This window comes from Cricetulus griseus, chromosome 2 (genome assembly GCF_003668045.3).
Source record: "Cricetulus griseus strain 17A/GY chromosome 2, alternate assembly CriGri-PICRH-1.0, whole genome shotgun sequence".
Classification (NCBI taxonomy): Eukaryota; Metazoa; Chordata; class Mammalia; order Rodentia; family Cricetidae; genus Cricetulus; species Cricetulus griseus.
This window is the reverse complement of record NC_048595.1, coordinates 98418896-98445115: the sequence shown is the minus strand read 5'-3', so window position 1 is coordinate 98445115 and position 26220 is coordinate 98418896. Positions and strand designations below refer to the sequence as shown.

Sequence of the window (26220 nt, the reverse complement as noted above, 5' to 3'; positions counted from 1 at the left end):
TCTGGGAGGCCAGTACAAGACTGATCCAGACCCCTGAACATGGATGTCAATAAGGAGGCCTCTGCACTCCAGGGAGCCTCTGGTGGTGGATTAGTATTTTTCCCTTGTGCAAGAAGGGACTTTGAGAGCCCATCCCACGTGAAGGGTTACACTCTGGCCCTGGACACATGGGGAAGGGCCCAGGCCCAGCACAGGAAGATTTGTGGACTTTGCAGAGCCCCGGTTGAGGGCCCTACCCTGCCTGGGGAGTGGTGGGTGGATGGGGTGGGGGGTAGGCTGGGGTGGGGGAGGAGGGATGGGGGTGAGGGGAGGGAGAGGGAGAAGGGACTTACATGTGAAACAAGCTTGTTCCCTAGCTAGAACTAAAAAATAAATTAAAAAAAAAAAAGTTACAGTGTTCAGTACTTGATCATGCTGAGGTGCTTCTGCCCATCTGTTCAGTATAGAGTACAAGATATGTTGCTGTACTAGATGTGTTTAGTGTGTGTGTGTGTGAGAGAGAGAGAGAGAGAAGAGAGAGAGAGAGAGAGAGAGAGAGAGAGAGAGAGAGAGAGAGAGAGAGAGAGAAGCCTTAAGCCTTTCTGGGTGGACGAAAGAGCAGATTTTGTTTTCCTTGTCATTGTTCCTCCAACTCCCCAGTAGGGATTAAAACAGGACTACAAGAGGTGAGCGCCTCGCAGTTTCAGAGAAAGATAATAGTTGAGTTGATTATAAATTATGACTGGGCCAGGCATTGGTGTGCACGCCTTTAATCCCAGCACTCGGGAGGCAGAGGCAGGAGGATCTCTGTGAGTTCAAGGCCAGCCTGGTCTCCAGAGCGAGTGCCAGGAATAGGTTCCAAGCTACACAGAGAAACCCTGTCTAAAAAAAAAATAAATAATTAAATAATGACTGAATAATTAAGATGTACTGAAAAATCAATTATACCATGTTAACATCATATACAGGAAAACCAGGAAGCAATTCACTCTAATCGTTTTAAATTTAAGAAGTTGACTATAAAGGATTTGTAAATGCATTTACTGAGTATAAAAAAGCAACAGATTATCATGTATAATTTCCAAAAAGCACACCACCATTTGCTCATTCATTAAAGTTTGTAAAACAAACAGTCTGTTAATTTCCATTTATATAAGGAAGAACCCCACTCCTAATAAGCTCTTCTTAGTAACAAACTTCTCAAGAGCACAAAGGCAAATTTGTAAAATTCACTGATTGCAATTACAATGAACTAATTGAGGACAGGTCTTTTAATTGCCCCACATTTTATTAAGTCTAAAATGTCAGTGGTTATAAACTGAATTATTTTATGTAACACAAGAAAAGAAGAAAGTTGTCAATTTTTTTTCTTTGGGGCAGGGTCTCCTGCCCCAGTGTCCAGACTGCTGGAATTGAAGGTGTAAGCTACCATACATATCTGAATAAACATTATCAGTTAAGCTTACTTATGCCATCCTATCTTCAAAGAAAGTAAAATGTAATAAAACAAGTTTTAGGGCTGGAAAGATGGCTCAGCTGTTAAGAGCATTGGCTGCTCTCCCAGAGGACCCAGGTGCAGTTCCTAGCACCCACATGGCAGCTCAAAACTGCCTGTAACTCCAATTTCAGGGGAACTGACACCTTCACACAGACATACACGTAGACAAAACACCAGTGCACATAAAGTAAAAATAAATTATTCTTTTTAAAAGATAGTTTTAGAATCGAATTAAGGAACTACTGGAACCATAACATATTCAAAAGGAAAATTATCTATAGCTAAAATAAGCTTAAACACTAAGAACCTACCATCTCTTCTGTGTTACAATCAAGTTAGTGCTCCAACATACTTTCTAATCTGTTCAGGCCAATAACAAAAGGATTTGAAAGGTTTTCCTTATTTTTATTTTACACATATGGGTGTTTTTCCTGCAAGTATGTCTGTGCACCATGTGTATGAGGCCAGGCAAAGGCACTGGATCCCTTGGGACTGCAGTTACAGACAAATGTGAACCAACAGTGGGTGCGGAGCTCAACCCTGGGCATCAGGAAGAGCAGGAGATGCTATTAGCTGCTCAGCCATCCTTCCAGTTCCCACAATAAAAATTTTCTAGAAAACAGAATGATAATAAATGAAATCAAAGGCACTCCCAGGAAACTGTGAAGAGCAGGGGTTTTCTTGGAAACATCTGGTCTTGTGCCAGACAAAAGGTGCCATGTAGTGTTACGTTCCATCTCACCTGCTACACTGAGGAACACAGCCTCCAGCAGACAACATCCCTACTTAAAAAAGGGCAAGTGCACAGTCATGTGCTCAAAATCACAGTGGTAAGACGTACTTATAGGTAATTTACATTTTGAAAAATTAGTTGAGTTGAAAGTTGACATGGAATCTGTATTTTGGATTCTTTTCCCCCTTCCTTAAGAAAACTGGAGGCAGACTCAAGGCTCTGTCAGCACCAGACCTTCTGTCACTCTCACTGAACACAGGGTATTGTTAGGTGTCTAACAGAATTAATGCTAAGAGCTTCAAATACTAAAATAGATGCATTTTACTGTCCAATTATTTTAATCCTTCCACTTGGATAGTCTTGAGCAGCCCCTTCTGAACACACTGACTCCTAAAATTAGGAAAATACCCATCTACAAAATACTTTCCCCCAAAATCTCTCTGCTCATCGATTCGGCAAAATTCTGCTGGAGACACATTCATTTACCCAGAATAAAAGTGGCTAAATTCCCAACAGACACAAAGTTTTGTTTCCACACAACTTTTAGAGAAAAAAAAAAAGAATCAATTCTCCTGAAAACAAACTATTCAAAAAGTCTTGATTCATTTATTTAGCAAAACCCAAGAGCCCAGAATGAGTCCTTAATTTTAACTTTACCTGGCAGGTCACCAAGTCTGTGGCAGTGGCCAGGTCTGTCTTCCCAAGCTTGCTGAGATTTCCAGAAGGGTTAAGGCGATCAGTGGAAGGCCTTCTTTTAGCTTAGGGAGTTTTCTCTAAACTCTCTCCTTGGCCCATCTGTACTCTCCCCTCGACACAACTTTAGCTTACTGCCAACCGCAAGACTTTTTTGGCAAATGAAAACAAAATCTCTAGTAAAACAATGAAGTGCCCGGTCCACCTTCAAAATCATGTAAAGCACAGCACCTCATACAAAGACTTAACATCAACACATTTTGTTAATGTTTTTGTTTCAAGCTTTGAAAGTGATGAGTTTGTTTTATTGACTTAAATAACCAAAATGTGGCTCCTACAGTACCCTCCACTATGCTAGGACAGAGACTGACCGTAGTGAGTGGCACTTTAGAATAACAAAACAAAAACCCTAACCTCCAAGCCCCCTAATTAGCCCACTGCCTTATTCCTCCTGTTGTTTACATGCAAAGCAGTCGGTCCCCAGGGGGAGAAGATGGGACGGCTGTCTCTTACCACCGCATCCCACAGCTGCTCGCACGAAGCCTGTAAGAAGTGGGCATTCAATAAATGCCTACTAAACACTTTTGTCTAACAAGTTGGGGCATTCCCTAATGATGGCTCCACCCCTGTAGTCGGCCGCTGGCTCCCGAATCCAGACCGCTTGTGGCCTTGCTCTGATGAAACGAAACCTCATCGTTCACAAGGACCCAGGACAGGGGTAGGAGAGCCACTCGCCTCCATCCCACCGGGCAGCCGCTGCTCGGCTCATCCCGCCAGGATGCAGATCGGGAGCCCGTTCCCACAGCATCCCGGAGGCTCCATCTCCGGTGGGAGATGCGCAGGGCACCAGCCCCTGCCCCACCCCGCGCAGACAGCCGGGCGTCGGGACACGGGGGACGCCTGCGCACAAGAACCCCGCTCCCACCCGCCTGGCCCCACCGAGGCGAAGGGTAACAATACCCCTCAGCAGCAAGACAGGGTGGACCAGCGGCACCGGGACGTGTCTGCGCGCTCCCCTAGCCTCGGCGCGCTCCCGGCGCTCAACCGCCTGCGCGTGAGCGCGCGCGCGCGCGCGAGCCAAGGCCACTCCAGCTGATAGGGTCGCCTCACCTGAGTCGGGCTCCGCCCCCCTTCTCCGCGCAGGAGGAGGCGGTGACCCTCCTCCGCTCGGACCGACCCCGTGGAAGGAGGCGGGAAGGTCCAGACTGGCTTCCCGGCTGGGACTTCCGCCCGCCCCGCCCCCGCCCCCGAGCCTGCCCCGAGCCCGCCCCGCCTCTCTCTCCCGGCTCCTTCTGCCGGTTCGCGCGGTTCTTTGCGAACCCGGCGGCGGCCAACAGTAAACGGATGTGAGGTGGTACATATCCCCGCCCTCATAAACCGCCCATGGCCAATCAGCAGGAGGGAGGGCGGTGCCACGGCAAGGAGTGGCGTCTGAAAAACCTGACCAATCCGCGGTCCCAGGAACGGGGCTGTGTTTACTACCAAAGCATCCGTGAGCGCTCTGACCAATCGCAGTTTGCTTTACAGCATGTAAAGTCGTTCTCAAAGGCCCTCGAAGGCGGGATCTATCACTAAGCAACACCAGGTTTGAGCTGTAGCGAAGCGACTTTGTGTCACACCCAATCAAAATCCACCATGGATGGCAAAGCTAGGGTTTTCCGTCTAGTTGAGCCAATCACAACGAAGACTGCCGGCCCTGTGCCCCTCCATTGGCTGGTGCTGACAGCTTTCCCACCCTGCGGGACCAGGGTGTCTGACGTTGATCCCCACTGAGGCTCCCTCAAGCATCGCCCTGGAGGTAGTTCCCAACTTGTAGATTTGGGGAAAGAGAAAAACGAAATCCCAAGAAGCTGAAGCGCGATCCTAATTAGTCTTAACAATAAAAACCCGGGGTCAGATATGGAGGAAACGCTGAAAGATCAGAGAAGCAAAGCAGCAGCCATAGTCACTTCTTTCCTCTAGGAATCCTCAGACCTAATTGGGCAGGGTGAATCCTGTCTCCACCTCCCTAGTGCCGGGATTAAAAGTGTGTGGCACCACTGCCTGCCTGGTCTCTACAGATAACTAGTGGCTACCTCTGCCCTCTGATCTGCAGACAAACTTTGTCAGAATACAAACAAAGCCGTTTGAATCGAATGGAACCCAAATGCAAGCTTCACAATGAGAAGGAAATGCGGCCTAGTGGTCGTCTCACCTGGGTTGCCCGGTTGTCCAGACATAGCCACGGGCGGGTCCCAACTCCAAGTCCAACTCTTGCCCATCACCGTGTTGGCTCCAGAACCAAGTTTACAGTCGCCACCGCCTTAGAACTGCAGGGCTCAACCCTCTTAGCAATGATGCAAAAGAGTCTACAGGACCTGGTGGGGAAGGGGAAGGCTCGGCGGCCACCGGCCACCCCACCGGGGCTTCCTGGTGGCTGTCTTTTCTGGGTCTCTGTCCCGCAGCTCTGTGCTAGAGACAAAGACAGGCTGGCAAGTACCGCTGAGCTGTGAGTAGGGTGACCTCAGGAGGCGAGGCAGGCTTCTAAACTCAACCTTCAGAACAGTCTAATGCCATGTCTGGAGAGTTCCTTCCGACGTTACTGCGTGGAAATGTCGGCCTGTGTCTTTATTTCTTTAAGGCTATGATGAAATATGGTCAATTCTTGACATTTTATAGTTCTTATACATGTACACTATCGAGCAGTAGGATCAAGAAAACTCAGGTATCCGGGGTCCCAGGCCACGACCCAGGTCACCCCAATCACCAGGTAGATTCGAGAGCATGCTGCAAACTGCATGAGGCTTTATTGTAATTTAACGAGCTAACCCCAGGTTAGCTCCAGTCTTTGGTTGGCTACAAAAGACAGCTCCTAGGGGATCCCGAGAGATCTTGTAGGGCAGCGTAAGGGGAGTGTCTAGGGGTACGCACAGGCTCACGATTGGTGTGCCTCCAGGCTTGGAGGGCTTGCCCTGTGTTGATTGGCCAACTGGTTGTTATGGACCATAGGCCCTCCCAGGGTGGTTGCTATGCTCTGTGCTTCACTGATGTGTGCTTGTCCGTAAAGTACACCCAGGGTCCAGGGTGGTAAAGCATAGCGCCACCAGCTAACTTCTGATTGGTTTCTTGTCACGAGGCAGGCACCTAACCTCTAGTGACTAAGACAAGGTCATAGCGAGCACGTGTTACTGTTATGGCTGCCGAAATGGGGGGCTGGTCCCTTCATGTTCTAGATTGCTTTTCTGTTGCTTTTAAATAAACACTCTGATTGGAGCTGGAGAGATGGCTCAGTGGTTAAGAACACTGACTGCTCTTCCAGAGGACCTGGGTTCAATTCTCAACACCCACATGACAGCTCACAACTGTAACTCCAGGGGGTCGGATACCTTCATACAGACATACATGCAGGCAAAACATCAATGCTTATGAAATAAAAACAAAAACATCCTGACCAAAAGCAGCTTGGAAAGTGTTTTTTTTTTTTTGGCTTACATGTTATCAGGAAATCATGGAGGGAACTCAAGCAGAAACCATCCACTAAGGCTGCCTCCTGGTTTAGGCTCAGCTATCTTTCTTGTGCAACTCAGTACCACCTGCTTAGGGATGGTAAGGCCTACAGGGGGTGAGCCCTACTGAATCAGTTAGCAAGCAATCTAGACAGACTTGCCCACAGTCAAATCTGATGTAGACAAGTTTTCAATTCCGGTTCCTTACTTCTAATACAATACAAACTAAGACAATGTGGAATTGTGACAATAAGCCAGACACTAATGAGAAAGCCTTTTGCATATGTGGATCTTAAGGTAATTCTGCACCCGAAATATTTCATATCATCCAACTGGTTACAAAAACAATGTGTAGAAGCTGGGCAGTGGTGGCGCACACCTTTTATCCCAGCACTTGGGAGGCAGAGGCAGGCAGATCTCTGTGAGTTCAAGGCCAGCCTAGTCTACAGCGTGAGTTCCAGGACCGGCTCCAAAGCTACACAAGAAACCGTGTCTCAAAACAAACAAACAAACAAAAACTCTTGTAAATCAGGTCCCTTTCTATTATCATTGATGCTTTCTTTGAAGAGATGTCTCAAAATGTAAAACACAATACTCTTCTTGCTGGCGATTTTTTTTCTAAAAAACCATAGGCAAATGAAATATAGAAACTGTGAAATGTGTAGCTGAAAGAAAAGAAAGATATAATCTAAATGTGTGTACAGAGGTTTAAATATTGGCGTATGTATACAATGCCTTCCTCTCACTAGTGAAACCATACACATCCACAATAAAACCAGCTGGTTCGATGGGTTTACACCCCTGTAACAATCACAGAGCCCTGGAAGCAAGAGAATTAGAAGTCTGAGGCCTTCCTGGACTACAGAGTGAGTTTTTGTCTAAAAAAACCCACGGGTCACCTGTAGGGTTAACTCAGTGGTAGAATGTTGTCTAACACGCACTTGGCTCCATCCCTAGCACCCCCAAAATAAATAAGATCAATAACCTGCACTGGGGCCTGGGGGCAGGACTTGGTTATCTCAGTGGAAGAAAACCTTCAATCCTGGCAGAGGCAGATGTAGCTTGGAACTACATAGTGAATTCTAGGCCAGCCAGGTCTACATAGTGAGTCTCTATCTCAAAAAAGATACAAAAAAAAAACCACAAAAAAACAAAAAACAAACAAACAAACAAACAAAACTGGGCATGTAGTTGAGTGGAGAACACTTGCCTAGCTGGATGAGGCCCTGGGTTCAATGCTTCCACTGGGGGGCAGTGGAAGGATGGCACAGAACACAGCACATAGAGATAGTTCACAGAAAGGGCATACACATAACTCTCAAGCCTATCAAAGATTCTCCATCCATCACACACACACACACACACACACACACACACACACACACACACACACACACACACAATATGGGGCTGGAGAGATGGCTCGGTTAAGAGCACTGACTGTTCACCTTTTGAGAGGATCAAGATTCAATTCACAGTGCCCATATGGCAGCTCACGGCTGTCTCAAATATTCTACCATCCCCCACCCTGGTAAAATACGTTTTTAAAGACAGCATACAGAGCTGAATACAATGGAATATCAATTATACAAAAATACAACCAGGTGTGGTAGCTTGCACAATTTAATCCATGACTTGGAGGCAGAAGCAGATAGATCTCTGTGAGTTCAAGTTTGAGGTCAGCCTGGTCTATGTGGTGAGTTTCAGACTAACTAGGGTTATATAGTAAGACCCTGTCTCAAAAAGAAAAAAAAAAGTACATAGCACAGCAGTAAACCCAAGGGATGAAATGGAATGTTAGCAATGGCCATCTTAAAAGGGCTGTGGGGTCATGTGTTATTACAATCTTATTATCCTGTCTGTAATTTCTGTATTTCCTATTATTCTACATCTAATATGTGTTGCTTTAATAATTGCTTTGATAGTTTAATAAATTTCAGGAAAAATGAGAATACTATGTTTAACAAGCTTTAATATAGAGCTCTGATTTTTTGTTTTTATTTGTTTTACATTTTGACATCTTTTGATCACTATTATTTTATTGTGCGTGTGTGTGTGCACATGTGTGTGTACATTCATGTGCCTCAGCACACAAGTAGAAAAACTTGATGGAGTTGGTTCTCTCCCTCCACTGTGAGGGATCTGGGCATTGAACCCAGTTGTCAAGTTTCATAGCAAATGCCTTTTCCCACAGAGCTACCTCACTGTTTGTGAATCTTTGTTCTTATTTAAAAATATTGCAAAACCAAAAAATAAAAATTCAGTTGATGTTGGTGCACGCCTTTAATCCCAGCACTCGGGAGGCAAAGGCAGGTGAATCTTTGAGTTTGAGGACAGCCTGGTCTAAACAAGTTCCAGGACAGCCAGGGCTACACAGACAAACCGTGTCTTCAAATAATAATAATAATAATAATAATAATAATAATAATAATAATAATAATTCAAAAATATAGCAAGAATGCTGTGACTTAAGCAAAGTCACTTCTTTGTTGTTGTTAGTTGAGTGTGTTGGTACACGCCTAAAACCCTGATTATCCACAGATAATGGTTACTGATGCACGTGGGACATCAGATCTAGGTATATTGGCATATGGCTCACAGAGGTAACCCGGATAAAAAAAGAATTTCAAATGTTGGTGTGTGAGGCACAGCTGAGAGGTTGGAAGCAGTTGCTGAGGCAGGTGGATGGAAAGCATGGGAGTTGGAAAGGAGCAGGAAAACAAAAGGGGGGAGGAGGAGGAGGAGGAGGAGGAGGAGGAGGAGGAGGAGGAGGGAGACTTCTGCAAGGCTCCGGCAGATGAATTGGTTGGTCTCTCCATGGCCCTGGAGATCAGAACTCCAGCTATAAGTTGAAGCTGCTGCAGATTTAGTCATACAAACAAAACAAAACAAAACCCTGAGCACTATGAAGTCAGCCTTACAGAGCTACGTCTATAGGTGTTCTCGCAGCCTGCATCAAGTGACACAGAGGAGAAAGGAAGGCTAGAGGAGAATAGAGAGTAGGCCACACAGAAGAGGAGAATGGAAGAAAAAGAGAGGTAGAGGTCCAAGAAAAGAAGATGAGAAATAAGATGGAAAAAAAAAAAAGTCGCTTTTGGAGTTCAGGATAAACCACCGCAAACCAGGATGTCCCTTGCATTTCCACCTTCATGAGCGATATCCGGAAACACCAGCAGATGGGGATATTGCCCTGAAAAAAGGAGAAATTTGCAAACACCCCCCTCCCATTCAAATTTTCCTTTGCTTAAAAAAAAAAAAAAAAAAAAAAAAAAAAAAAAAAAAAAAAAAAAAAAAAAAAAAAACAGAATTCCAGGTAGCTCTGGGTCTCCAGTCTGAATTTAAGAAGTAAGATTCTTATGGTAAATTTTGTGTACTTTTAGTAATCCATGCTTTTACTCCAAACGAGGCCACTGTGAGTTTTAGACTTCACATCGATACTTGCACAAGGCTCCCAGCATCCTGTCCCATTTCAGTTATTATTTAATGTATGCATGTGTACATGTTGTCTGTGTATCTTGAGTCACTGTTAACTAGTTGAACAATACTGAGGTACACGACAATTCTGACCCAGCTCTCCCTCTGTAAAACTTCCTTTCCTGGACAGAATGTTTATCTTTTGAATTCTTGCCGGAGATATTTCTGGGGATCTTCTCTTTCCTATTGGTAGCACAGCAGTCAATGCAGAGGACACTCAGTGATGATGTCCTACTGGCAAAGAGGTTCCTTAAGAGGGACTCACTTTAGTGTGACAGCTTCCCACACTAAAACTGTACCCACATTACTTGCTGATTCCCAGTCAGATCTGAAGAGCTCTGGGTAGTGATGTTGCTATTTCCACAGACCATGGCACTTTGAGTAGCACAGCCACAGTATCCCTATACTATAGAAGGGTCAGGACACTTGCTTTGAGAACTGTATCTGATTCCTTATACTTCGGTCTTCTTTGGTACCTCTTCACCTCAATATAACTGTTCATTTTCACTTAACCAGTGAACATTAACATAGTGTCTATGTATAATCCTTATACTAACTGGTTTCAAGAACATTACTAAGTATCTTTGAGATTCACTCCCTGCCCTAGACTCCAAGGATTCATGAATATTCCCACCTATCACCTAGCTTTTCACTCATTTGTTCAATATTCATTTGTTTTACATTTACATACACCTGTACACACTGTGTAAGCTCTCTTCTTCCACTAGGTGGGTCCTGGGAAGACCATCAAGCTTGATGGCAAGTGTCTTTATCCACTGAGCTATCTTGCCAGCATTCTCATTGAACATTTATTGAAAATCTCCATTTGCACAGGACCTCCCAGGAGTTGGAGGTGCAGAAGTTAAAGGAAAGAAATAAATGTACTGGCTGGCGTGGTACATGTCTATAATCTCAGCACCGGGCAGAAGGATGAGGAGTTGATAGTCACCCTCAGGTGGGAATTTGAAGACAGACTGAGCCTAAAGAGAATAAGGGACCTCAGCCCCTTTCCCCTTCATACTTGGCCACCAAATGAGCAGTTTTGTTTTACTACACACTACTTCTTGGGAACTAGCTAGCAACTAACTAACTATCTAACTAACTAAATAAATAATTTAAAATGAAATGTGTTTCTAATTAGCTCCAAAATTAGTTATTAAGTTCCAATAAGCTTAGTGTGGAAAAGACTGACAGAAGAAGCTGATGAATAATTAGAGAATGAAGCCCTCTTTCATCTCTTTCCTTTTCCTTTCTGAAAACAATCAATTGAAAACACTTGGGTAGGATCAAAGAAAGTAACCTTCCAGTCAGAGTTGTGACAGCTAAAAGCAAAGCATAGTGTGTGTGTGTGTGTGTGTGTGTGTCAGAGTTGTGACAGCTAAAAGCAAAGCATAGTGTGTGAGTGTGTGTGTGTGTGTGTGTGTGTGTGTGTGTGTGTGTGTGTGTGTGAATGTGCTTGTGGAGACCATGTGTGTTCAGGTGACAAGGAGGCCAGAAAAGGAAATAGGATCTCCAGTTACCTGAGCTGGAGCTGCCCTGCCTAACAAGATTGTTGGGAACTGAACCCGAGGGAGAGCAACAAGTGCTCTTAACCACTGAGCCATCTCTCCAGCCTCAGGGAACACGCCTATCCTGGCACTCGCTCTGGAGACCAGGCTGGCCTCAAACCCACAGAGCCTCCTGCCTCTGCCTCCCGAGTGCCTCCACCAACGCACGGCCTGAGTATTCTAAATTTCAACTTGGCCTTATCAGGTCTTGGAAAGGTGAGAAGAAAGACAGTCCTCTACCTAGATGATGATAAGTCAGAGGCAGCTCCACGCGAAACCGAGGCTGAAGACGCTGTGTTTCGGCGTTTGGCTAAACCTTAGGGCGTAAGCGGGAGCACTAAGCCAATCAGGTACTGCACCTCGAAGAGGCCCTCCTACCAGGGGCGTGGCCACCGCGGAAAGAGCCAAGAGTGGTCCGGGACGAAGCTCCACCACGCTAGAGGCGTGGTTTCGCGTTTTGCGTGTTCTGGGCAGGTCTCAGAGTGTCACTTCCGGTGTATGCGTCCGCGTGTGAGCCGGAGAGCTCATGGCTACACTGGAGTCTTCCGGGCTGGACAGCCAGAGTAGAGACATGGAGACAGAGGTGCAACAGAGTGCAAGGTGGCTGTACTGTGGGGAGCCTGACGACAGGCAGAAAGCTGTGCTGGGTAAAGACTGCGGGACCGGAGCGGAGTTTCGCTCAGCCCTATCCCCTTCTATCTGGGTACCGCGTAGCCCTCCTGCCCACTGCCTGGAGCTGGGACAGAGCCTCCGCTATCCTCCCTTTCCTCTGTCGTGACTTCACATGCGAGGACACTTCTCAGGGCAGTGCCCAGGACTTGGAGATTTCACCAGGTCTCTCATTCGCCCATTTTCCCCTCCACGGAGCAGAGTTCCCTTTCTTCTGCTAGTTAATGACATTCCCTCCGTCATTTTCTGCACAGAGGCCACCCCCTCCCCATCTCCTTTTTTTTAGTACTGGACCAGGACTTCCTTCAGTCTCCCTAAAAGTGGGACATGAGCTCTCTTGCCTTCGCCCTGGGTTCCCAACCACAGTGTAGTTCTAAGCCACCCCACTCTGCTGGTCTTGCCCTCATCTCATTCTTGGGTTACACTTACAGTCCAATTCTCCAATGGGAAGCTGCAGAATCCAGGCAACATGCGCTTCACCTTGTACAACAGCAACGACTTGGTAAACCCCAGGCTGAAGAATCAGCGGATCCTGGTAAGGGCTGCAGGTACAGGTAGTCTGGGCTCTGCAGGGCTCAGAAGGCCCTTGGTGTGGGCAGATATGGGAGGGCCTGAGGGGAGAAAAGGAGGAAAGCAAATGGGACTGTGGCTTCACCAAGGTGCAAGATTTTGGGTGAAACGATGACTTTTCACATATTTGGGAAAAAGGATTTCTCCGTGTAGCTCTAGCTATACTGGAACTCACTGAGTAGACATAGCTGGCTGACCTCCAATTCAGAGATCCGCCTGCCCCTGCCTCCACAGTGCTGGGATTAAGGGTGTGGGCCACCACCGCCCAGTTTGAAGCTTTTTAATTTCATGCAATCCCAGGTGGCGCCCCCCCCCAGAACTTTATCACTTTGAAGCTTCCTTATGGTATTTGGGGTCCCCCAGAGACACCCTAGATTCCTGTAGATATGATGGGGTAGGTCACCTGGAGAATATCTAGGGCTGGTCATTTTGGTCCTGGATTCTAAGACTTCTATACACGTCAAAAGGAGGCCATGCCCAGTGCTGATTGTAAATTGGACACTCCTTTGTTTTTCAGGCAGCAGAAACAGACAGGCTGTCCTATGTTGGAAACAATTTTGGGACTGGCGCCCTCAAATGCAACACTCTTTGCAGGTAATGGACAACTGGGCAGTGACAAAGGTGCTAGGAGGGTTGTAGTAGTGACAGAGACAACACTATCTTCAGTCTTCATTTTGGAGGTAGTTGAGATCTGCAGGTTTGCTAAGACTTTGTGTTTCTAGACTCACAAATTCCATATACTGTTGTGTAGACACCCTTAGAAAGGAAAAGATGGCTTGCGTTTGTCGAGTTCCTAAAGACCTCATTATGACATTATGTATGACTGTCCTATCCCAAAAGACAGCTATGTCTGCTGATTTAGAATGTGTGATCATCAGGTCAAAGCTTGCCTCAAGTTTGCCTTGGGACAAGAGGATTTTGTATCTTCAAGGCCTCTGGGTTGGAACAAAGCAGCCCTCCAGCACTGTCAGAGTGAATGACTTTGGCAACTTTGCTCTTCGCTCACCTCTGGTGTCTTCTGTGTCACAGCATCATCCAGCCTGAAGAATTTATGCATGCCAAAATTCTGTTTAATTTTAGATTCTTATTACCTCAAAAGGGTTTCCATTAACAGCAGTGGCTTTAAATTTGTTTTGTTTTGTTTTGTTTTGTTTTGTTTTCTGAGACAGGGTTTCTCTGTGGCTTTGGAGGCTGTCTGGAACTAGCTCTTGTAGACCTGGCTGGTCTCGAACTCAAGAGATCCTCCTGCCTCTGCCTCCCAAGTGCTGGGACTTTAAATGTGATTGGTTATCAGAACCATCTGGTGGCTTTTTCAGTCCACAACCATTTTATGTCTCCTTCCTCTTCATCACCTACTGTTTCCTCTCCGTGCAGGGATTATTGTTACATGTGAGCAAGTGGATGCCTTTTTCTGGCAGAAAGAAGCTAGGGATATGTGAATAGGAAAAAGAGAGGATTGTGTAAATAATAACCTTTTGGTTAAACTACTATTGTATCATTACTTTTTTCCTCAGACACTTTGTGGGAATTCTGAATAAGACCTCTGGGCAGATGGAAGTATATGATGCTGAGTTGTTCAACATGCAGCCACTGTTTGCTGGTAGGTTCCGGAAATGAATACTCTGTTAAATGAATATTCAGTTAAATACATCGTTTGGGTTTGTTGGATTAGTTCATTTTTGTTTTCTAGAAGGCATTTGTAATTTTTTTCTAAATGGCTTCCTCCACATATACCTTTTTGAGAGAAGGTCTCATGTAGACCCTTGAATTTTCTGGGTAGCTGAAGATGACGTTGGATTTCTGGTCCTCCTGCCATCAACTTGAGAGTGCTGTGTATGGTGAGAGGTTTATATGGTAAAGGGGTGTGAACTCAGAACTTGGTGTCTATTTGGCAAACACAGCTTATCCTCAACCATAATAGGATGCCTTCTTGCCGAGTGTTCTCATTTTTCTTTTTTCTTTTTAATTTGAAAAGGTATATGGATATATAACCTTTTGTGGGGCGGGGCGGGGGGGGGGGGGGGTTGAGACAGGATTTCTCTGTGTAGCTTTGGAGCCTGTCCTGGCACTCGCTCTGTAGACCAGGCTGGCCTTGAACTCACAGAGATCCATTTGCTTCTGCCTCCTGAGTGCTGGGATTAAAGGTGTTCGACACTACCACCCAGCAATATTTTTTTTAAATGAATCACTTATTGATTCCTTACATTCTTCAAGTACTAAACTAAGGACTGTATGACAAATAAGAGCCCATCTCTTCAGCATTTACAGATATTGTCTCAGAAACCAGCCTTTAAAGCAAGAAGAATAGTCATCAGTACAGAATATTAAGGGAGGTGTCTCATAGTACATTCTTTCCCACCACAGACTTAATTCTTCTTGTGTGGGAGTACAGGTGTTCACATGCCACAGCACACATAGGGAGGTCCTGACTGACCTGTGTGAGACACTGTCTGTTGGCTCTGAGTAGGCTGGCAGGCTACCCCTTGAGCATCTGGGGTTCTGTTGTCTCGGCTTCCCATCTTACTGTGGGAGCTCTTGGATCCTAGATGTGTGCCACCATGCCCAGTTTCACATGGGTTCTGGGGATTCACACCAAGGTCCTCGTGTGTGGATAGCAAGCTCTCTAACACACTGAACCATCTCCAATGGAGATGTGAAATTTTATTACATTGGTTTATCAGTGTGTGTGTGTGTGTGTGTGTGTGTGTGTGTGTGTGTACACCACAATGCATGTGTGGCAGTCAACGGCCAATTCAAGCAAGTTGATTTTCTCCTTCTAATATGTGGATCCAGGAATGGGAACTCCAGTCATCAAACTTGGTGACAAACACCTTTACCTGCTGGCCTTCTCCCAGCCCACCACATTTGATTCTTTTTTTAAAAAAAGATTTATTTTATTTTATGTGTATGGTTCTGTTGTCTGCATGTGTGTCTGTGTACCACAAGCATGCATTGCTCATGGAAGCCAGAAGAGGAGTTGGATCCCTTGGAACCGGAGTTACACATGGTTGTTACCTGTCATATGGATGCTGTCATATGGAACTGAACTTGGGTCCTCTTGCAAGGGCATCAAGTGCTATTAACTGCTGAGTCATCTCTTCACACTCTGGGGTTGTTTAACTCTTGACGAGACACATTTGTGTTTCGTGCAGTTTAAAGCCCTGGCTTGTTCTGGCTAGCACATGCACAACTTTAGTTTTGGGTCCTTGCTGTGTGCCCATCACTATTCTGAACACCTTTCATAAGCACCCATGATTACTTCATATGTACTCTAATTGCTTTTTTTCTTTGTTTTTTTGAGACAGAGTCTCTCTGTGTAGTTCTGGCTGTCCTGGAACTCCATCTGTAGTCCAGGCTGGCCTTGAACTTAAGGAGATTTGCCTACCTCTGCCTCCCTAGTGCTGGGATTAAAGGTGTGTGCCACCACCACCTGGCCACCTGGCTTTTTTTTTTCTCTCCTTGCGTTGAAACTTGGCTGAGTCAGTGACCTGCTGCTGAGCTAACTCAGGCAGGGCCATTGCAGAGCTTGTGTTTTTGCCCGCCAGGTTATGCTGCTCACTCCTTGAGTACTCTGAGGGAAGTTGGGGAGTGAAAACATCCGAATTATGTTCACACCTGCCTTTAGGTCTTTGACTAGAAAAGCAAATCTACTGACAGGAAGAACTGAGGACTTGGTTTCTGTTCCCTCTGGCCTGGCTTGGAAAATGCCTGGGCCAGTCACTGTGTCTGCAGGCCTCATTTTCCCTGTTTATGAAGTAAGAGGTTGGAGCAGAGGACACCCATTACCCAGTTCTCTTACTTGTGCACTGAGGTATACAGTCAGTATTCACAGTGTACATTCATGTTAGGGAAATCCGGAATAAGGAAATCTGTTTTCCTTAGATGAATATTAAATAAATACCAAGCACTATTAATATTTTTAAGGCCTTGCAGAGCTGAGCACAGTTGGCTGCAGTCTCCCCTACTTGTGGGGTTGAGAGCAGGGAATCAGTTGAGCTCACAAGTGTAAGACCTTCTTAGGCAACATAGTGAGACCCCATTAAAAAACAAAACAGTAAAATACTCACTTGTGAACCTCATGGTGTGCTTTCTTCCTGTTCTGTGTTTTTCTGAGTCTCATAGTGTGCTTTCTTCCTGTGTTTCTATAGAAGACGCTATTGAACAGGAGCCTCCTCCAGAGAACCAGGCCAAGACTTTCAGGGAAAAGGTGAGCAGTAGTTAGGGAAGCTCCTTCAGGGCCTGGTCTACCCATCAGTGTCACAGCGCCCTTGAATGTGGGCCTCTCTGGCTGTTCCAGTTCAATTGGTCTGTGGCTCTGCCTGGTTGCTACCTGCAGAGGCCTTCAGGTCTCCCAGAGAGCTGCTGCCCTGGCCAGGTGAACACAGCTAATGTTAGTATTTGCACCCTGTTCTCTGGGCTGATGGAGGTATAGCAGAAAACATCTTAGGTTTTGGTCCACATTGTAGAAAATGGTTGTACCTTGAGACTCATGCAAACAAAGTAAGTTCTTTGAGCTTCTCGGTGTAGATCAAGGATTCTTAGCGAAGTGATCTCACCACAGGGTGGCAGACTGAACCTGCAGTGCTGTTGGACCACTGCAAAGAGAAGACTCCTCTGTGGTTCAGGGAGACTGAGTGGTTTATTAACAGTGTCCTGTTACTGGAGCAAATAGCATATTGGCAGGCTGTGTGCCACAGATTTACCAACCCTAATTCCAGTCAAGTTGTCTTTTTGTACTGATGGAAAACTAACTATAGATTTGTAACTGGGAGTCAGTATTATCAAATCCCAGTTCTGATGTGGAACAGACCTCTGAGGTGGACAGGTATGAGAAGGATTGACAGATGAGGTAATCCTGGCTCAGGGAGCCCAGAGCATGCTTGTGCTTACATACGTGGAACAGTCAGCCTGCCCAGCCTGTCCTTCCTGATTGGATTTGTTTCTTACACAGTTGGATTCTTGCATTGAAGCCTTTGGAAGCACCAAGCAGAAGCGGTCCCTGAACTCCAGGAGAATGAACAAAGTTGGCAGCGAATCTTTGAATCTCACAGTAACTAAAGCTGCAGAGAACATCATTGATACAAAGGGTGTGAACGGTAAGCAGCTGGAGCTTGGGTAAAGAGTATGCCCACAAAGACTTGAGATCTGTCACTCACCTCCATATGCAAGTGGTGGGCTTGAAGGCTGGATTCTTTCTTGCTACTTGCTGAGGGCCTGCTCAGGAATGACTCTGGAACCACGAGAAACTGTGGCCATAGCTTCTCTGATGTTGTGTAGTGATTATTAGCACAAGTCTATTTTTTTTTTAATTTATTTATTTATTATGTGTACAGTGTTCTGTCTACATGTTGCCTGCAGGCCAGAGGAGGGCACCAGATCTCATTATAGATGGTTGTGAGCCACCATGTGGTTGCTGGGAATTGAACTCGGGACCTTTGGAAGAACAAGTAGTGCTTTTAACCACTGAGCCATCTCTCCAGCCCCCAGCACGCGTCTTTTTAACCCTATTCTGAGTTAGTTGAGAGCAAACACACTGTATCCACCTTCTGCATGGCTGGGACTCCTGGAGCATCAGCCTGATGGTCAGTTCAGATCTTGGCAGGTGTTCAGATTTGAGTTTTGGACCATGTGGTCTCCATTGCATAGGGTTCATGGCGTGTGGGGGAGCCTGCAGCCAGACAGGGGGACACTCATATGAATTTCCTTGAATTGAAAGCTCTGGTCAGCGATGCCATGCAGGATGACTTGCAAGATGACTCCCTCTACCTTCCTCCCTGCCATGCTGATGCAACCAAGCCTGAAGACGTGTACAGATTTGAAGACAGTATCCTTGCATTGGAAAGGTGCCTAATTTGCAGGCTATGATGTTTGTATCCATTGGCAGAACCAGGCTGTGTATGGGTGGTCATGGTCCTGTGACATTAATAAATGCAACATCCAAACTTTTACCACACCCCAGTGCTGTTAACAAGAGGTTGGTTGGTCAGTTCGGCTTCTTCATCAGTGGAGGGACCCACTCCTGGGACTCAAACCCATTATTCAGTAACAGGACAACGGGCACAGCTTAGCCCTGTGGGGGTCATTCTCCACAGATAGTCAGAATATAACCTTAGAGTTGGCTGGTATCAAAGTCTAGAGCAGACATACTGAAAGGAGGGTTGGAATATAGAACTCTACTGCTCATTGGGTCTGGCTAATTGGAGAGTGCTAACAGAGGCTCTGGTAATGAAGTGGAGGGGGGCAGTCCAAGTAGGAAGTGACCCCTAGGCTGGAGTCTAAGAATCTGGTTTCTGCGCTCCACCCTGCTTCCTCCATGGGCCTTAGCCTTTCATGCCTGGGAAATGAGGCCCCGTGAGATGACTTACCTCAGTGGGTTTCCATTTTGGTCAGTCATGTTCTTAACCTGCAACCAGTTCTGTCCCAGGCTGAGTATGATGCCCTTGAGAGCCCATCAGAAGCTTTCAGAAAGGTCACATCAGAAGACATACTGAAGATGATTGAAGAGAACAGGTATCCATGGGCAGAGGGAGCATCTGTGAGTCAGGAAACGGGAGTCGGACACAAAGCAAGACTTTGCTGATAGCACTCGGAGTCAGTGGGGAGGTGTCTGCTCAGCGGTGGGAGGAGGAGTGAGCTTTGACACTAGGCTTTCAGGCCTGGGCAGATTCAAGGAAGAGGATTGGCTCATGTGTAGCTGGAAAGATGGTGGCAGGGTCCTGTAATCCGGGGCCTGGCACCAAAGCTAGCCCCAGACCCCACTGTTGTGTTGATGTTGTTGATGATCACTGGCATTGGCATGAGTGCTAATCAGCGTGACAGATGTGACAGCATGCTGGAAAAGGTTTCTAAAATTAAATACACATTTTTAGATATTGTATATTTAGTTTAAATAACAGAGATTAACCCAATTAAAACAACTTTTTAAAAAAATGATGGTTAGATTATTTCTTAGTTCTGAGCCTTTTCTTCTCTTTAGGTTTTTCGAGGGTTTCTCTGTGTAGCTTTGGAGGCTGTCCTGGTACTCATTCTGGAGATCAGGCTGGCCTCGAACTCATAGAGATCCACCTGCCTCTGCCTCCCAAGTGCTGGGATTAAAGGCATGTGCCACCAATGCCCAGCCTGAGTTTTTTCTTCTAATTACCCCTTTCTTCTTTTTTTATGAGATTATCCATGTTTATGTGTATGTATGATGTGGGGATGGGTGCCAATAAAAGATGTCATTGCATCTTCTAGATCTGTAGTTACAGGCAGTTGTGAGTGGCCCCAGTGTGAGTGCTAGGAAACAAACCAGGGTCCTTTGCAAGAGTAGCGAGTGCTATTAACTGCTGAGCCATCTCTCCAGTCCTACTCTTTTTGCGTGCGTGCGTGCGTGCTGGTGGTGGTGGTGGGGGCAAGGTGCATGTACAATGGAGGTCTTAGGAATTATCCTCTCTTGCTGTTCTAACTTGTTCAATGAGGAGGGTCTGTCAATCAAACCTTGTGTACCCTGCTAGGGCTAGCCTTCCTAGCAGCTTGCTCAAGAATGTGTGGAGGGCATGGGGACAATGTGCTGGTGGTGCCTCCTCACAGCCTGCTTTTTCCTCATGTGTAGCTGTTTCCCTTCCTTGTTTCAGACACTGTTCCTTCGTCATAGAAATGCTGAAGTCTTTACCATCAAATGAGGAGAGTCGAGACCGGCAAGCCCGAAGCATCTGGTTTCTAGATGCCCTCATCAGATTTAGAGCTCAGAAAGTGATAAAGGGAAAAAGTAAGTCCCACAGGGATTTTATTCTGGTTATTTCCAGTGGTTACTTGTCTGTGGTTCTCACATCACCCCCATGGATGTCTATCCAGACCCTCTCCATGCAGCCGGCCCTTCCTCCTGGTCCCGCTGCCTGCCTGAGCCTCGCAGGGCTCTCCTCTCTTTGTATTTCTCTTATCTGTTCTGGAAATGGGGGCAGGGTTGGATGGGACTTCCAGAGAGCACATTCACTGCTTCTGTTTTGTTGGGTAAAACACAGTATCCAGGTCAAATGCGATGAATAATTTAAGGGAGGGTGTTAGAACAGACATCAGTTGCAGGATGAGGAGGAATCAGGGCTTGCCTGTGAAGAAGCTTGGGGCAGGATGTTTTGTTTTAAGACAGTCTCACTACACAGCCCTGGTTCAGACTGGCTTGGGACTCACAGAGATTCATTTGCCTCTGCCTCCTGAGTGCTGGAATGAGAGGTGTTCACCACTATGCTTTGCATTTACTTTCTTTTTTTGGGGGGTGGTGGTGGTTGTGACAGTTTATTTCACACTGAGTCATTTGTAATGTTTAAAATTCCAGTTCCACCTGTTTCTAGAACCGTATGTTGTGGTCACATACTCATACCTACCCCAAGTTGGAAAGCCAGCAGGAGACACGTGGGGTTTTCAGCACAAGGTCTGTCTGTCTGTTCACTGCCACTGTGAAAGGAACCAAGGATGGAGGTGTGCCTCCCTGCTTAACACCGGTTTAATATTCCAGGCTCACGCCTTCCACTCCTGTGTGGGGTACATGCCTAGGTGTAGCTAAGGTCAGATGACAATTTTGGAATCAGTTCTTTTTTGGGGGGTTTCGAGACAGGGTTTCTCTGTGGCTTTGGAGGCTGTCGTGGAACTAGATCTTGTAGACCAGGCTGGTCTCAAACTCACAGAGATCCTCCTGCCTCTGCCGCCTGAGTGCTGGGATTAAAGGCATGCACCACCAACGCCTGGCTAGGAATCAGTTCTTTCTATATATACCTGTGAATCTTGGGGATGGAACTTGGTGGCACATCTTTACCCACTGAAACACCTTACTGGCTCCATGTGTGTTCTTAGTCCTCATCAGTCTGGTTTTTTTCTGTCTTTTCATGCCCACTTCACAAACTCCTTTTGTGTGTGTCTGACCTTAAAGTGGCTGCTGCAGATCCTGGGCCCCTGTTCCTCTTATCACGTGGTTCTGGCCATTCCAGCCCCCACCCGCCCACTTGTGGATGTGTGGCCTGCGGACTTTCCAGGAAAATGATCCAATGCAACTTTGTGTTCTAGGCGCCCTAGGACCCGGAATCCCCCATATCATCAACACCAAGCTGCTGAAGAATTTCACCTGCTTGACTTACAACAATGGCAGGTCAGGAGGCTAGTTCTAGGAAGAAGAAAGCAGATGGGTGTGGCAGGGAAGGGTGGGGGCTCAGGTGCAGTTCCATGTCCAGGGATCCAGTGCCAAAGAGCTCACTGCCATTTGGTGGGCTTCTGGGGACACGTGTACATCATGCACCATCCCCCTTGGAAGTATCCATTTGTGTTTGGCTGTGGGGCACCCTGCAGTGAAGCGTTCACTGATGACTACAGTGCTGTGGAAAAGAGCAGCCAGCATGGCGACCTAGAAATTCCAGCAACATCCTGGCCTTGCTTGCAGCTGTTTGATGGGGCTGTGCTTCCTGCTTCTGATTGCCCTTGGAAACAGCAGGGGCAGCACTGAGTTTGGGGTGGTTTTTCCTGCAGGCTGCAGAACAGACAGTAACAGACTCATACATAGGGCTTTCATGAGTGCAATGCTCCCACACCACCAGGGAAAGTGTGGGCAGGGCTTTCTCTGTCTCTTAGGGGAAACATGGTTGACTCACTGTTCACTGTGAGACTTGGGCACCTTGGAAGGAACAGGTTGTATGGCTTGATGCTCCCTGCTCCCCGCTCCCCAAACTGGGAACATGACTATAGAGGATCAGGCCCTTATGTTCTTATTAACTTCATTTCTCCTTTATTGCCACTGACTCTGCAGTCTACGGAACTTAATTTCAAGTTCTATGAAGGCCAAGATCACTGCGTTTGCCATCATACTTGCGTTGCACATAAATAGCTTCCAGATTGACCTGACACTGTTGCAGGGAGACTTGAAACTCAGTGAGAAAAGGTGAGCATAGTAGAGTAATGCTGGACCCTGTAGCCGCCTGGCTGGATTCCTACTCCTGCCCAGAGCATGAGACCCTGCTGAAGGGTGGTTAAGGCACATAGAAAAATCTTGGGACCAGAAGACGATTTTCAATGAATGAATGAATGAATGATTGGTGAGAAACCTGATTGATTGGTGAGTGCCTTCTCTTTGCAAGGCATGACACTGAACTCATTCACAGTCCCTCATTGATTTCCAAAAACATAACAAGAATCTTAAGATCTGGAGAAATATAATGACTTTCTCAAGATCTCACTCCCAGAAAGTGTGCCTGGGCTTTAGGCCTGAGCCTCCCATGGCTTTCTGTTCTGAATAACCCTGTGTGCTTTGAATTGCTGTGACTAGGGAGGGTCCTCCATGGATCTAGGGGTGAAGCGAGGGTGGAAGCAGAGAACCCAGCTTCATGGTCCAGAGTACAACATGCTTTTTGCTCCTGTCAGACCTGAATGGCATATTCAGGGCTACTCTCCATTTGTGCTACTTATTCCTTAGGATGATTGAGATAGCAAAAGCCATGAGGCTGAAGATTTCCAAAAGAAAGGTGACCCTGGCAGACGGCAGGGAAGAGGATCACAGACTGGGCACTCTGTCCGTCCCCTTGCCTCCGCCCCAGACCTCAGATCGCCAGTCAAAGCGGAAGAAGATGAACTAGATGTTTTCCAGATGGGTTGTTCTGGTCATATTACAGCCACTTCAGTCCACTCCCACTTGTAGGGAGGCAGACTGGATGTTGTGTTATTTGCCTATAACCCAAGTACTCAGGAGACTGAGGCAGGAGGATTGTGGATCCTGGGCCTGCCTGGGACTCTGGTGTCCCACCCGCTGAAGCCTTACTTTAGCATGGTTTTCATGCCTGAAGCCAGCATCCCTGTTGTGCCTCTCATACAGAAATTAAAGCAATGGCCCAGGTTTGACTTCATCTCCTTCCTTTGGTGTTGCTGTGGTTAGAAACAACAGATGTTTCTCCTGCTAGATTCTGTGCAGGATTTGGGAGGGTCTCGGGAAGTTCGGGTCAAAGGATCACATCAGGCTGAACTTTGAACTTAAAGGATGAATAACTTAAAGGTTTATAAAAATGAACTTAAAGGTTTATAAAGAGGACCTAGAATGTCCCGCAGTAGGTGGAGGAGGACAGAGCAAAGCAGGGCTCAGAGGAGGCCCCCAGCTCTACTAAGGTTGGCAGTGGGATCTAGATTAACAGCCTACTACAATACAGCAGAGCCAAATCAGGAAGTGATAACCATGGCTTTTCTTCTTCTGCAGACCCTTTGCTCACTAGGTGATCCACATGGAGGTAGTGTCACCATTTGTCTTCAGAAAGGCCTCCGGGCAGGGCTGGAATTAGAACTTTTGAATGATATGGAGGCCCTGAGATGTAGCCCTTCAGCTTTGAACTCTGGGCCATGGTGGGAACAAGCTGATACAATGAGAGTCCCAAGTTCTGCAGTCTCAGTGGAGCCTGTGGCACCTGTGGGGAGGCCTGCTGGTTACTTGACACTCCAGCAAATGTGTGGACCAAGTTAAGACCCCGGAAGCACCTCCTTTAAAATATATAGAACTTTATTTTGGTTATTGAGATTTTTGTAAGTACTTGGTTCACAGAAAAGTCATTTATTACAAAATAACAAAGGCAGCATTTTATACAGCGACTCACATTGGGGCCACCAAACAAGTGCAACAGACAGTACTGCAGATGGGAAAGACCAGTGTTCTTGTTCCCAGAGTCCTTTTTCCCACCCACCAACAGAGCAGCACCTAGGGCTCCACAGAACCAGTGTGGGATCTGGGCCAGTGTAGGACAGTGACCCCAAAGGCTGGTGAGGGCCCTGCAGTAAAGGCCAAGTGGGAAAGGGGTCATCAAGGCGGAGCTGGCCCTGCATGCAGTCCCCTTCCACAATGGGGTCCAAGCCTACCTGGCTCTCAAAGCTTGCCACATTCACAGTACAGTCTAGTGAAGCCCTTTGGGAGCTTCTCATCACTTAGGCCACTAACAGAACTCTGGCTCTGGACTGGTACTGAAGAACACAGACAAAGGTGACTCTACCTTTAGAGAGTTCACAGGTAAAAGGGCAGGACAGGGTATGGACCCAGAGTTCCAAAGCAAGGCAGAAAGTGCTCAGTGCCCTGAGAGGGAGCAGGGGGATGAGGCTTGGGTGGGGTAACACTATCACCTGGAGCAAGGAGAGGGAGAGTCACGTGGAGATGGCAGTGTCCGAGCTAACCCTTGAGTAAGAGGTGGGGTCTGCACACATGGACATGGTTGGGAAGGGCATGCCAGGAAGAAGACGCGCAAGCCAAGGCACAGAGTGGGGAATATGGTAGGGCTGGTCAAGGCAGCTGATCATGTGAGGATATGGACACGTTGAAGGACACCTCTGTCAGACAGGCTGGAGCTTGCAGGGACAGCTGGAATGTGTGTCCACTCAATTGGAATCCTGGCAGGCGCTGAGCTAATGCTCTGAACTTGGGGGACTCCTTGAGGACAGTGGAGTTTTGTTCATCCCCACAGGCCCAGCCCAGCACCTGTCTGCACATCTGAAGACAGCCACCTGTCCCCTTTATTTATAGCATGTCCCTTTATTCCTGGGGCAGCTTTTCAGGAGGAACTCCTTGTTCCAAGCCCCTTCCTTGCTCACAAGGCCATGTGCTGTGTGCCAGTCTAAGAACCGTCTCTGGTAAAAAAAACACTGCAGCCCCCAGAGGCAGCTGGGAGGCTGGTATAGTCCCCAGAGGGTCCAGGAAAGGGGCAGTTGTCTCCACCTCACCTCAGTTACTTCCCTTGATCAGAAGTACTCTCTTCCCTGAGAGGTGGCTAGGTTTGGTCTGTGTAGAGCAAGGTTCTCTATAGCTCAGGATCATTGACCTACAAACTGCATGTACTATTTGAGTTTTCCCAGCTCTCCATAACCTCTAAGTGCTGGAGCCAATGGAAACACACCCAATTGGTATTCCTTTTTCTCCTGGGGGAATGACTCCAAGGTCCTTCGTGCTGAAGGCTGTGGAGCTAAAGGGTTTTAGAGGTACCTTAATCTTAGCCCCCAGGAGGTCTAGGACCCTCTTTTCAGGAGTGGTGTGTAGGACATGGATGGGGCTGGGAGTCTTCTAGACATAACTTCCATCCCAAGACTTAGCCTCTCGTTCTTCTGAGGACCCACTGGCGGCCTGGACCGGAGGCAGGTCTTCTTGCTTACAGGATGGTACAGAAGATGCTGCGGTTGCTGTGGTAACCACCTTCCACACGGGCTGTAATCCTGGTCGCCATAGCTGTCACCTTCTGCCCACTGTGGGCTGCAGAGGAGCCCCTGAGTGAGTTTTCAAGGTGAGGTCGTGCTGGTGGATTGACCAGGCGCCAAGTGTCAGACCTGGAGGTGCAGAAGGACAGCCAGTGAACCCTGAGGCTGAGTGTGCCAGGTGAATGCCTGTGTCTCACCTTTGGCTTTAAACTTCAGTGTGGGTTTTATCTCCTAAGTCAGTGACTGCCCAATGAGATGGAGTGAAAAACTAAGGGACAGATCTCTGCTGCATTTCTCCATGGAACCTTGGTCACATTTCCTCTGTGGCCCTCAACTTCCCCATCTTTCTGGATCTGGATATGAATCAGTGGATTTTATCTCTAGCTCCCTCCACTCAAG

At 46.9% G+C, this 26220-nt stretch overlaps 3 protein-coding genes across 13 annotated transcripts in view; 1 reads left to right on the top strand and 2 right to left on the bottom strand.

Annotated features, from left to right (window-relative positions):
- Nucleotides 1-11708, bottom strand: part of Zbtb5 (zinc finger and BTB domain containing 5) — a 36300-nt gene extending 24592 nt beyond the window's left edge. For 4 of the 10 annotated variants that reach the window (XR_004768271.1, XR_004768270.1, XM_027403186.2 and 1 more), the window contains exon 1: nt 2868-3943. The gene's annotated coding sequence lies outside the window, so the exon portion shown is untranslated. Of the gene's footprint in view, nt 1-2867; nt 3944-4013; nt 4127-11649 lie in introns of those variants that run through there. The other 6 variants (XM_035439891.1, XM_027403190.2, XM_027403187.2 and 3 more) reach the window with 6 other exon arrangements.
- Nucleotides 11709-11886: 178 nt separating this feature from the next.
- Polr1e (RNA polymerase I subunit E) lies at nt 11887-23507 on the top strand. Its single transcript, XM_027403183.2, has 12 exons — nt 11887-12056; nt 12510-12613; nt 13166-13242; nt 14163-14248; nt 16797-16855; nt 17600-17744; nt 18365-18472; nt 19062-19158; nt 20262-20395; nt 21685-21766; nt 22418-22549; nt 23081-23507. Exons 1-12 carry the CDS (start codon nt 11936-11938, stop codon nt 23238-23240), a joined length of 1305 nt encoding a protein of 434 aa, XP_027258984.1. The 5' UTR covers nt 11887-11935; the 3' UTR covers nt 23241-23507.
- A 620-nt stretch (nt 23508-24127) lies between these two features.
- Nucleotides 24128-26220, bottom strand: part of Fbxo10 (F-box protein 10) — a 52897-nt gene continuing 50804 nt past the window's right edge. For both annotated transcript variants that reach the window (XM_027403181.2, XM_035439889.1), the window contains one exon: nt 24128-25950. In XM_027403181.2, coding sequence (XP_027258982.1) covers nt 25776-25950 — 175 coding nt within the window. In that variant the 3' untranslated portion in view covers nt 24128-25775. The remainder of the gene's footprint in view (nt 25951-26220) is intronic.